At 42.9% G+C, this 12,449-nt stretch overlaps 1 protein-coding gene across 1 annotated transcript in view; it reads right to left on the bottom strand.

The window, feature by feature from the left end:
- USP12 (ubiquitin specific peptidase 12) overlaps positions 1-12,449 on the bottom strand; it is a 76,762-nt gene that overhangs the window by 22,144 nt on the left and 42,169 nt on the right. The window contains exon 2 of the mRNA XM_073583125.1: positions 12,052-12,132. Within this exon, the coding sequence (XP_073439226.1) occupies positions 12,052-12,132 (81 nt within the window). The remainder of the gene's footprint in view (positions 1-12,051; positions 12,133-12,449) is intronic.

Genomic DNA, 12,449 nt, shown 5'->3' on the forward strand with positions numbered 1-12,449 from the left:
GAAATGGCCGCAAACTTGGTGTTTCTATGGAAAGAGAAAGTATTAGAAAATTAGTGATTGAAGAAGCCCTTAACCAAAAGGAAGATCTTAAAAAGACTCTCAAAAGACGCTTCATGTTTCTTACAATGGATGCCTGCACACGTCACAGAGCGAACTATTTTGCCATCAATGTTCGATATGTTTGTGACACCAAAGAAGTTGTTACCAAGACACTGGCAGTAAAAGATACTAAAGCTCATCACAGCAGCCAGTTTCTCCAGGCCTTAGTGGAAAAAGTTCTGCAAGATTACAAACTCAAAAAAGAACAGGTTCTTGCTATTGTAATGGACAATGCTTCAAACATAAGTACAATTACACTGGTGAATGAGAGTAATGAACAACAGCTAGAAGAACATTTAGGATTCAGTATGAGATGCAAGGCCACAGTGCTGTTCATGTAACTGAGGAACAAACAGATATTACTACAGAAGAACAGCAAAATTATACTGTAGAAATAGATGACCTTGTTGAAGCTGCTTCAAAACGCTTTCCTATTCATCACATGTGTTGTGCACTCGCTGCAGCTGGCAATAAGAGTCTACAATAGTCTGCAAGAGGGACATGCTGGAAATCTGATTGGAAAAGTGAGGAAATTGGTTATTGCCGCCATTGACGTGCTGGAAAAGACCAATTGTTGATCAACTCAAACCGTTTCTTATAGATATGGCAAACCCTCAGGTAACCCTAAATGAAGGTGAAAGGACACAGGTGGCTGAATTGAAGGAATTGCTTAATCACCCATTTACCGTGACTAAAAAATTACAAGCTGAGGATTTAACTCCTGGCATTTTCATAAGGGAGCGGAAGAACTTGCTATTTTGCTGTTTAATCGCAGATGGCATTTCTGCTTCAGTGAAACGGAGACACACAGCTATTGGAAAATAAAATTTTTCTGGCAGCTGTTTATGTGGACCCAAGTCATCGTATACTGCTTGATGATCAACAGCTTACTAAAGGAAAAGAAGCTCTGACTGAGGTAGCAGTTAGGATGAGTGGCCTACAGGAGGACTGCCAGGCGCAAGAGGACTCGGGTCCTGACAGTGCTACTGCTGCCATATCTTCATCCTCATCAGATGAGGACTTTGACAAGTATTTGGATGACATGGAGCAGGCAAAGCGTTGCCGCAAGGAAAAGGATTTCACTCCGTCTCCTATAGCAAGCAGATTGACCATATTTCAGCAAAATGTTTCACTTGCTCTCATAGAAATATAAAAATTCAACCGTTCATCAAAACTGACTGAGGCAATTCCTTTATACCCGGAAATTGTTAGAGATGTTGTCCATGATGTTTAGTATGTTTTTCCTGAAAACTGTTTTCTGCCACTTATAGATATAGATATATATATATATATATATATATATATATATATATATATACACACATATATATATACACATACATACATATAATATATATATATATATATATATATATATATATATATATATATACACTCACTGGCCACTTTATTAGGTACACCATGCTAGTAAGGGGTTGGACCCCCTTTTGCCTTCAGAACTGCCTCAATTCTTCGTGGCAGAGATTCAACAAGGTGCTGGAAGCATTCCTCAGAGATTTTGGACCATATTGACATGATGGCATCACACAGTTGGCGCAGATTTGTCGGCTGCACATCCCTGATGCGAATCTCCCGTTCCACCACATCCCAAAGATGCTCTATTGGATTGAGATCTGGTGACTGAGGAGGCCATTTGAGTACAGTGAACTCATTGTCATGTTCAAGAAACCAATCTGAGATGATTCGAGCTTTATGACATGGCGCATTATCCTGCTGAAAGTAGCCATCAGATGTTGGGTACATTGTGGTCATAAAGGGATGGACATGGTCAGCAACAATACTCAGGTAGGCTGTGGCGTTGCAACGATGCTCAATTGGTACCAAGGGGCCCAAAGAGTGCCAAGAAAAAATTCCCCACACCATGACACCACCACCACCAGCCTGAACCGTTGATACAAGGCAGGATGGATCCATGCTTTCATGTTGTTTACGCCAAATTCTGACCCTACCATCCGAATGTCGCAGCAGAAATCGAGACTCATCAGACCAGGCAACGTTTTTCCAATCTTCTACTGTCCAATTTCGATGAGCTTGTGCAAATTTTAGCCTCAGTTTCCTGTTCTTAGCTGAGAGGAGTGGTACCCAGTGTGGTCTTCTGCTGCTGTAGCCCATCTGCCTCAAAGTTCGACGCACTGTGCGTTCAGAGATGCTCTTCTGCCTACCTTGGTTGTAACGGGTGGCAATTTGAGTCACTGTTGCCTTTCTATCAGCTCGAACCAGTATGCCCATTCTCCTCTGACCTCTGGCATCAACAAGGCATTTCCGGCCACAGAACTGCCGCTCACTGGTTTTTTTTTCTTTTTCGGACCATTCTCTGTAAACCCTAGAGATGGTTGTGCGTGAAAATCCCAGTAGATCAGCAGTTTCTGAAATACTCAGACCAGCCCTTCTGGCACCAACAATCATGCCACGTTCAAAGGCACTCAAATCACCTTTCTTCCCCATACTGATGCTCGGTTTGAACTGCAGGAGATTGTCTTGACCATGTCTACATGCCTAAATGCACTGAGTTGCCGCCATGTGATTGGCTGATTAGAAATTAAGTCTTAACACACAGTTGGACAGGTGTACCTAATAAAGTGGCCAGTGAGTGTATATACACACATACATATACACACAGTGTGTATATATATAAATAATCGATATTACATAGTGTACTACACATTTACAATTTATTACAGAATGAGTTCTAAAGTTGTATTCCAATAAATATGTTTTATCTAAATATCTTGATTATTGTATCATAAAAATGATTTAATGTCTGATGTTCACATTGTACTACAATAAATTTTTCACTTAAATATAAGCAATATGTGTGGGAGTCGGTGTAAGGGAAATTGAAGAGTCGGAGTCGCAGGTTTGGCTTACCGACTCCACAGCCCTGATTACATGGAATGGAAGGCCTTGGGTATTGATGAGAACATAGAAAAGTTGTTCTCGTTTAGTTTAGAAAAAAAAAAAAAAAAAAGACGTTTCAGAGATCTCATATGTATAAATGCATGTGCGATAAATACAGAAGGGATACTGCGCTCGTTACGGGTGGAAGAAAGGAGATTTCAGCAGCTCAATAGGAAAGGGTTCTTTACAGTTAGAGCAGTCACACTGTGGAATAAAAAGGGGCCTTGCTGCTTTTCTCACAACAAATGGCATCGAGGGATGTACATAAACTAGTGTTAGAGAATGTATAACTGGAAGAGAATGGCTGAACTCGACGGACCCGGTGCCTCTTCAACCTTTTGTTTTTTTTTGTATTAACAATAAAAAAAATAAAATTCAAAAACTGAATTAAATATTAATACATTATTCATTATAAATTTAGTATTGCTCCAATTGTATAACAAGTCATTTGTACCACACTGAATACAAAATCTGAACAAAACCGGCAGAAAGTCTTTTTCCCCTTTCATCCAACAAATATTTTTTCTTTTCAATTTTCCAGCATATTATAAAGGTAGATGTAATGGTGCCATTAAAAATTCAACATGTCCCACAAAAACAAACCCACATAGAGCTATGTCAATGGAAGTCTAAAAACTGATGGCTCTTGGAAGGCAGTTAGCATGTAAAAACGTGAGGAAATATTAAAACAGGAGTGATGGAGCTGGCTTCATACAGATGTCGGCTGTATATTACACCTTGCTGCACCAATCACAGACGTTTTTGCCCAATACATATCAAGGTGTATACAGACAGTGGCATCTAGATGGTTAACACTGGGAGGAGCCCTATTTAAAGGGAACCTATCACCAGGTTTCCCCATATAAAGTAGGACCGGCACCTGTACACCCTCATACAGCTTTCTAGAATGCCGTCAATATGTCCCCAATGCGTTCTCCATAAAACGAAAAAGAGCTTTCATTATACTCTCCTACGGGGTGGTCCGGTCCAATGGGCGCTGCTGTTCTTATTTTGGCGTCTATCTTTTTGCTTTATGTGGATGACGCCACAGTGTCCTCGGCATTGCACTCCAGGAGCACTTCTCTGTCCTACTGGGGCAGAGCAAAGTTTTGTAATGCGCATGAGCGGGGAAAAGCCAAAGAGTGCTGGCGCATGCGCACCACAATACTTTGCTTTACCCTCGGCAGGGCAGAGAGAAGCGCACATGCACAAAATCCGCATCTCTTGGCAGAAAACGAAGATGCGTTTTTGCCGCGGTTTTGCCTGTGGGTTTGTAAGCTAAATAAAGATATGTTATTTAACCAAAAAAAAAAAAAAAAAAAGATTTGTGATGTCATTACTGTCCAACCCACACTCCATTACACACACACAGATAGAGAGATAGATATGGGATACGTAGATATATCTATCTATAGATATTTCCATACATATATCCATGTTCATTAATGAATATGCTTAATTTAAAAAAAATAAAAATAAAAATAAAAAAATAAATATGGTGTTGGCTCCCGCGCAATTTTCTGGCCAGAGGGGGAAAGCCGACGGCCAATATTTGTAGCTTGGGAAGGGGGTAATACCCATGGCTCCTTCCCAGGCTATGAATATCAGCCCGCAGCTGTCTGCATAGCCTTTACTCACTATTAAAATAGAGGAACCCTCCAAAAAAAAAAAAAAAAAATGATGTGGGGTCCCCCTATATTTTATAGCCAGAAAGTTCAGTACCTGAGTTCAGAGTCTCACTTTACAGCAATGCTGCGCAAGAATTAGTGTTAGGGGACCTCTTTCCCGGCGGCAGAGGGATAGACAGCGGAGAAATACCTCCAACTGTCATTTCATCGCTGGAGCCCCTGTAGAGCAGTGACATCACCTGATGTCACTGTTCTATAGGGGAAATCGTCGTGGGACCCTCTTTATTAATTGGACTACGGCGGAAAGGGGAGTATAGTTTGGTTTATTATTTTATATTTATTAAAGGAGACAAGGGGTTCGGGGAATTAAGTGATTGGTAAGTATGTACTCTATGTGTTGTATGTCATATGTATATTCTGTATCTTATATGTTCCATGTTGTGTATGTTTTTTTTTCTTTTACATTCAACACATTAGCCGGATGATGGGACTACTACTGTCCCATCATTGGCTAATGTGTCACTCACTGACAAGTGTAGCAGGCAAAGCCCGATGGGACTTGTAGTTCCATCGGACGATGCCTGCCTACACACACACAGCCCCGCCAGACCCCCCGCACAGCCCGATGACCCCCAGACAGCCCCGCAGACCCCCCACACACACATACACGCCCAATCACTGCCCACACTCTTCCCCGCTCCTGATCTGCAGCGTTTCATCCGCAGAAAAAACGCAGATCTTTTTTAGACCTGCGGTTTTGCTGCAAGTCAATGGGTGCAGAAACACTGCAGATCCGCACAAAGAATTGACATGCTGCGGAAATTAACTCGCAGCGTTTGTGCTGAGGATTTCTCCGCAGCATGTGCACAGCGTTTTTCATTTTAGATTCACTTTAATGGTACGGTACAACGCAGGAGAATCTGCTGCGGGTCGGCAGGGCCAAATCCGCTGCGGATCCGCAGTAGAATGCGCAACGTGAGCACATACCCTTAGAATCCACGCAGACTCGCAGCGTTTTATTTTCCGCAGCACGTCAATTCCTTTTGCTGATCTGCAGCGTTTCTGCACCCATTGACTTCCACTGAGTCAGGCACATCCGCAGCAAAACCGCAGGTGTTAAAAAGATCTGCGGATTTTCTGCGGATGTGGGTGCTAGAAACGCTGCAGATCAGGAGGAGGGAAGTGTCTTGGCAGAGACTATGTGCGTGTTTGTGTGCGGGGTCTGGGTGTATGTGTCCCTGTGTGTGTGTGCTGGTGTGTGCGTGTCTGTGTGCAAAGCGGGGTCTGCGTGTGTGTGCGCTGGTGTGTGTGTGTCTGTGTGCGAAGCGTGGACTGCTGGTGTGTGCGGGTCTATGTGGCCAGACATCATGTGATGGGACTACTGCTCTCATCCGGCTATGAATGCTGTCACATATGACAGTGACAGCAGTAGTACAGACAAATACACATACAGTACATACAACATATAAGAGTACATACTCACAAATCACCTAGCCTCCGAAGCCCTTGATCTCCTGTAACCAAAAATAAAACCAACCTATACTTACCTTTCCACCGTAGTCCAGTTAATAACGAGTGTCCCACAAGGATCTCCCGTGTAGAACACTGACATCGGGTGATGTCAGTGCTCTACAGGGGCTCCCGAGATGCACTGACAGGCGGAGGTAATCCTCCACGTTGTATGCCTCCGCCGCTCGAAGAGAGGTCCCCCTAACCCTAACCTCATTCTCTCACCTGCAACGCTGTGAGAAAATTCTCAAGCAGCATTGCCGTAAAGAGAGAGGATGAACTCGGGTAACCTCTTCAGTGATGCACTGTAGGAGCCAAACATTATTCTTCAATGGAGTATGCAAAATAAGAGGTTGGGCAAAGAAATGACATCACGACTCTTTTTTTGTTAAATAATTATAGATCTTAATTTAACTTACAAAAACGCACACAAGTCCAGATAAAAAAACGCATGAAAATACGCAACAAAAACGCATCAAATCAGCATGGATTTTTTGCTGCGTTTGCTGCCAAGAGATGCAGATTCTGTGCAGAAAATTCCAGTCAAATCTGCAACGTGTGCACATACCCTTAGAAAGCTTTATCCACAAAAGCAAGAAGTCAGGAGGCGCTGTATCAAGAACAGCAACGCCCATCAGACCGGACGGCTCCATAAACGAGTATAAAAAATGTTTTTGTTTTATGGAGAGCGCATTGGGTACATTCTAGAATGATGCATGTGTGTTTTTACAGGTGCTGGCCCTACTTTATATGGCAAAAACCTGGTGACAGGTTCCCTTTAACAATATCGGCACACTGCGCTATAGTTTCCATGGCAACCCATCTACCAGCTACGGTGGCCTAATAGGCCTTTCAGCACCTTGCATGTGCTTCAAAAGTCAACCTTCCCGCTATTTTATTTTTATTGAGGGGGGGGGGGGGGGGGGCTTTGGTCTTGACCCCTCAAAATCTCTTCAAAACTGAACATGCCTGGAAAAAAATCTTAAGAACAAGAAATAAAAAAAATTCATATTTGCTGCTAAGGTATTTACCCTCCTAAAAAACAAGGACATTAGAAAAAGGATTCCGATGTAGAAAGTGGACAAACTGTAAAATTTAAGGTAAAAATTTATTAACTGTTATAATGGAATCAAAATTCACACTTTGAAAACGTGAAGTTTTTGCCAGTTCTCTCCAAATTTATGATACTTTCATAAATAAGTGCAAATCTAATCGATCAAAATATACCACTACCATCAAGTATATAAAAAAAAACCAAACAAACTCAGAATCACTTGGACCAGAGGAAGAACTCAAAAGTTATCCTCACATAAAGGGACACGTTAGATTTGAAAAACAGGGCTGTCAGGAGAGTGAAATCTGGATTCAGCAGTGAGAGGTTAACACACCTAGAAAACTACATGAGGGATAGTAACGAGTAGCCATCATTTTAACTTGTATTTCATAGATGAATAGTGCACATGAAAAATTAGAAATTTTTAAATCTTATTAATGAAACGTAATTTTCAAAATTCTCAACTCCAGATTGAAATCAGGTTTCAGTGAATCCAGACTTCTCACTACAGAGATCGGGAATGGCAGTTGGTGCTTTTGAAATTCTATAGAGAGGGGAGGAGGAGCTGGACAGACATTCTGATGCAAGATCTCCTGAAATGACAATTACAGTTCTCCATAGAACTTGGAGCACCAACTGTCACTTCAGGAGATTTTGCCGTAAGAATGTCTGTGTCGGCCTCTGGCTCCTCCCTTCTCGTCTTCCACAGAAATTTAAAAGCACCAACTGCCATTTCCTATCTCAATAATGGGAAAAACTGTCTTCAATGAACACAGATTTTACTCAAGAAATGAGACTGAAAGATCAACCCAGGAGGAGAAACCAGATGTGTCTAATAAGATGTATTACACAGTTGCCCATTTTCATGTGTACTATTGATTTATGATATAAGAATTAAAATGATGGATACGCTTTACATATTAAGAACAAAACTCCATAAAAGCAAAGACTAGAAGAGTCACCCAGGAGGCCAACACTGGAGCTACGCACTGTGATGGATGTCGCAGTGACTTGGAGATAATGGCTTTCCTCTGGTGCTAGCATCGAGTGAGCAATAGTGCAAGACGCTCCCCACACACTGCGCTACTGGATGCAGTAGGACGTCAGCACAGTCGTATAGAATGGGCACAGACGGTAATATCACTCACCAGTTTCTGCCCACCAGCTCCATTCTGAATCAGGAGGACGGAGGCAGAGCTGCAGAGGTATGGAGGCTACCACTGTCCAACTTAAAAGGCAACTTACAGCAAAAAAGGCAATTGATTCCTCTGGATCGCAGCCGGATGGTCCATCACATTTCATAACACGGGGTACCTCGGGGCTCAATCCTTGGCCCCCTTCTCTTCTCTCTCTACATGGCCCCAACTGGACAGACCATCAGCAGATTTGGCTTTCAGTACCATCTATATGCTAATGACACATAACTATACACATCATCCCCCGACCTTACCCCAGCCGTACTACAGAACGCCAGTGACTGTCTGTCTGCAGTCTCCAACATCATGTCTGCTCTCTTTCTGAAACTAAACCTCTCAAAAACTGAACTTCTTCAGCTCCAGCCATCTACTAACCTCCCTAGATCTGACATTTCACTCTCCGTGGGCGGCACCATAATAACACTTTGGCAGCAGGCGCGCTGTCTGGGTGTTGTGTTTGACACCAATCTCTCCTTCACATCCCATATACAATCTCTTGCCCGCTCATGCCGCTTACACCTAAAGAACATCTCTAGAATCCACCCTTTTCTCACCATGGAAACAACAAAAACCCTCAATGTCGCCCTGATCCGCTCCCTCTGGACTGCTGCAATGCTCTATTAATTGGCCTCCCCGCTACTCAACTTTCCCCTCTCTAGTCCATCCTTAATGCAGCAGCCAGGGTCATCCATCTGGCTAATTGGTACTCGGACACGTACACTCTTCGCCAATCGTTACATTGGCTGCCCATTCATTATAGGATCCAATTCAAAGAACTTGTTCTCACCCACAAAGCTCTCCACAGTGCGGCACCCCCCTACATCTCCTCCCTCATTTCTATCTATTGGCCTAACCGACCGCTGCGCTCTGCAAACGACTTTCGACTAACCTTTGCACTAATCCGCACCTCCCACTCCTGACTCCAAGACTTCTCCCGCGCTGCGCCAATCCTCTGGAATGCTCTACCCCAAGAAATCAGGATTATCCACAATTTGCATAGCTTTAGGCGCTCCCTCAAAACACATTTGTTCAGAGCAGCCTATCACATTCACTAATCAGTCATTTTATGTGGAAGTGTGTGTGTGTAGCCGACCGGAGGGGGGGGGGGGGGGGGAAACATTGCTGAGGTGCCGCCCCTCCGCAGAGTCCCGCCCCAGGCACAGGCCCACGAGTGCCTAATGGGAAATATGGCCCTGGTGGGGGTGCTTTGCTGGTGACACTGTTGGGGATTTATTCAAAATTGAAGGCATACTGAACCAGTATGGCTACCACAGCATCTTGCAGCGGCATGCTATTCCATCTGGTTTGCGTTTAGTTGGACCATCATTTATTTTTCATAGGACAATGACCCCAAACACACCTCCAGGCTGTGTAAGGGCTATTTGACCAAGAAGGAGAGTGATGGGGTGCTACGCCAGATGGGGTGAGCTGGACCGCAGAGTGAAGGCAAAAAGGCCAACAATTGCTAAGCATCCCTGGGAACTCCTTCAAGACTGTTGGAAGACCATTTCCAGTGACTACCTCTTGAAGCTCATCAACAGAATGCCAAGAGTGTGCAAAGCAGTAATCAAAGCAAAAGGTGGCTACTTTGAAGAACCTAGAATATAAGACATATTTTCAGTTGTTTCACACTTTTTTGCTAATTATATAATTCCACATGTGTTAATTCATAGTTTTGATGCCTTCAGAGTGAATCTACAATTTTCATAGTCATGAAAATAAAAAAAAACTCTTTGAATGAGAAGGCGTGTCCAAACTTTTGGTCTGTACTGTACATCATTGTAAATACACACCTGTACTTTGTATCTCCCCCACCTCACTGTAGATTGTAAGCTCTCACAATCAGGGTCGTTTTATTTTGCTTTAATTATTGTATTGTTAACGTTGTTACTTATGACTGTGGAATATGTAGGCGCTATATAAAGATTACTATTATTATAACAACACTTTTGCTGCGGGCTACTGCACCACCGTATCCCCTCGCCTGCGTGTCAGGGGCTTTGCGTCCTGGCTCTGGCGTGTGTTCAGACTAACAGACCGGTCCTGCTTATTACTCAACTGCTAGCAAAATACAAACTGACGCATCCAAAAGTCAGAACAAAGTTTAAATGGGAATTGAGGACATGGTCCACTTGCCAACACCCATAGTAGTGGGAGAGAATTGCCCCACTACCGTCCTGCAGATCTCTCCAAAAATAAAAGCGCATTTCAGGTTTTCTTAAATCTGACTTGGTCAAATAGTTTGACCAAATCCACTCTCTGTTATTTTGCATTGCACAAACACACACACACACACACACATATGTATATATCTCTCTCAAGAGAATTATGTAAATCATACAATGTGATTCTGATTTTTATCTTTAGATTTTATCTCTCAATAAAGATTACAGATCTCTCCATGTTTTGTAGGTGGGAAAATTTGCAAAAATCAGCAGAATATCAGATACTTATTTATTTTCCCCACTGACTTGCAATGGAGACTTTAATCTGAGACTCAAACATTGCGCCATGATTTTGTGAGGACCACATTGTCAGTAAAAAAAAAATATATATACACGTGAACAGCTCCAAAGACAGTAAGAGGTAGGGATTTGTTCATGGAAAAACACAGATGAAGAATTTTCTCGGAAATTGCTCTAAAAAGTCGGAAAAAGGTTTGTGCAACTTGAAAATTGAGCAATAACGTTGCGATTTTTGGCGCTTTCGTGTCTATATTGGTGGAGTTGGGGTGGGTCGGGGCCATGATGTCACGGCTCGTCCAATTCACAATGAACTGTGTCATTCCCTAGAGACCAGTGGAAGATTTCTGGCGTGGCACACGGAGGAGCACACGACTCGTCAGATACTCCCGATTCATTAGGAGGCCTTGTGCATTTTCATGAATCGGGAGCCTCTGCCTCCTACACGCCCCCCCCCCCCCCCTTATCAAGACCAGCGTGAAAAAAAAAAAAAAAAACATCACCAGTCTGATGAATCGGGGACATAGCCATGGATGCAGACAAACAGATATGAGGTAGGTAACAGAAAGGTGGGACATTAGAAGGATCGTTGACTCCGTGTGCGAGAGAGATGATTTACTCTACAGGTCAGAGAAGGAGCACAGGAGATGACGAGTTAACGAAAGCGGATTGAAAATGCACTTCCGCAAAATTCTGTAGCCCCCTGGTCACATGACAAAAAGGTGCCACAGCTCACAGGGAGTGAAGAGACCAAAAGTGGCAAAAAAGTGTGTAAAGAGGCTAAAATGGGTGGAAAATGACGATGTAGAGTAGCATTTTTTACATTAATAAGTTTGGTAAAGTGGCCTTCCAGGTCTTAAACAATTGTATTTTTACTGTAAATTGCATTTGAAATTACTTTTATGGACAATCTCATCTCTCTGGGGACAGTATACAGGACATTTTTGGAAAATACAGAAGTAAAAAAAAAAAAAAAAAGAAAAAAAGTGTCTAGTCTGATAAATCCCCCTCCTGATTGTGGTTCTGGATGGGGGTGGAGGCACAATAAACAGATTGGTCGCTACAAATCCTAAAAATGAGTTTATATGGCATCTTTATCCCCCCCCCAAAATGTGATTGCACCTGCATAGTGACAAATCCAAGCTCACAAAGTTCAGTGACGAAATAAAAAGTTGGGCACTTACATTAACCAAGCCAAAATAATGTTCATTCACTGGAAACTGTTCCGGACCAATCTCTTTCTCTAAAGCCGAGGCATTGGCGCCCTAGAGAGAAGAGAAAGCACGCCGTTAGAGAGGAGAACAGAGATTATTAAAGCAATAAAAACAGAAGAGTGACGGCTGACACTTGTTGTTCAACATCGAATACCACTTTCCACCAAGTTTAGAGACAGTTTCCAGTAGTCGTGGTAAAGTATATCGGCGCAATCATCTAGGTCACAGCGAGGAGGCAATGTTACAGCATCATTTGCTGGTTTCTCTGCCGCGGTGCAGAAGAGCTGGGAAAACGCTCCCTGGAAAGGTTTCAAGAGCTCTTCTCTGGCAGGAGATGAATTAATTCAGCAAAAGTAACACAAAACCCC

Source organism: Dendrobates tinctorius, unplaced genomic scaffold, assembly GCF_039654945.1.
Source record: "Dendrobates tinctorius isolate UK_male_01 unplaced genomic scaffold, ASM3965494v1 ptg000075l, whole genome shotgun sequence".
Classification (NCBI taxonomy): domain Eukaryota; kingdom Metazoa; phylum Chordata; class Amphibia; order Anura; family Dendrobatidae; genus Dendrobates; species Dendrobates tinctorius.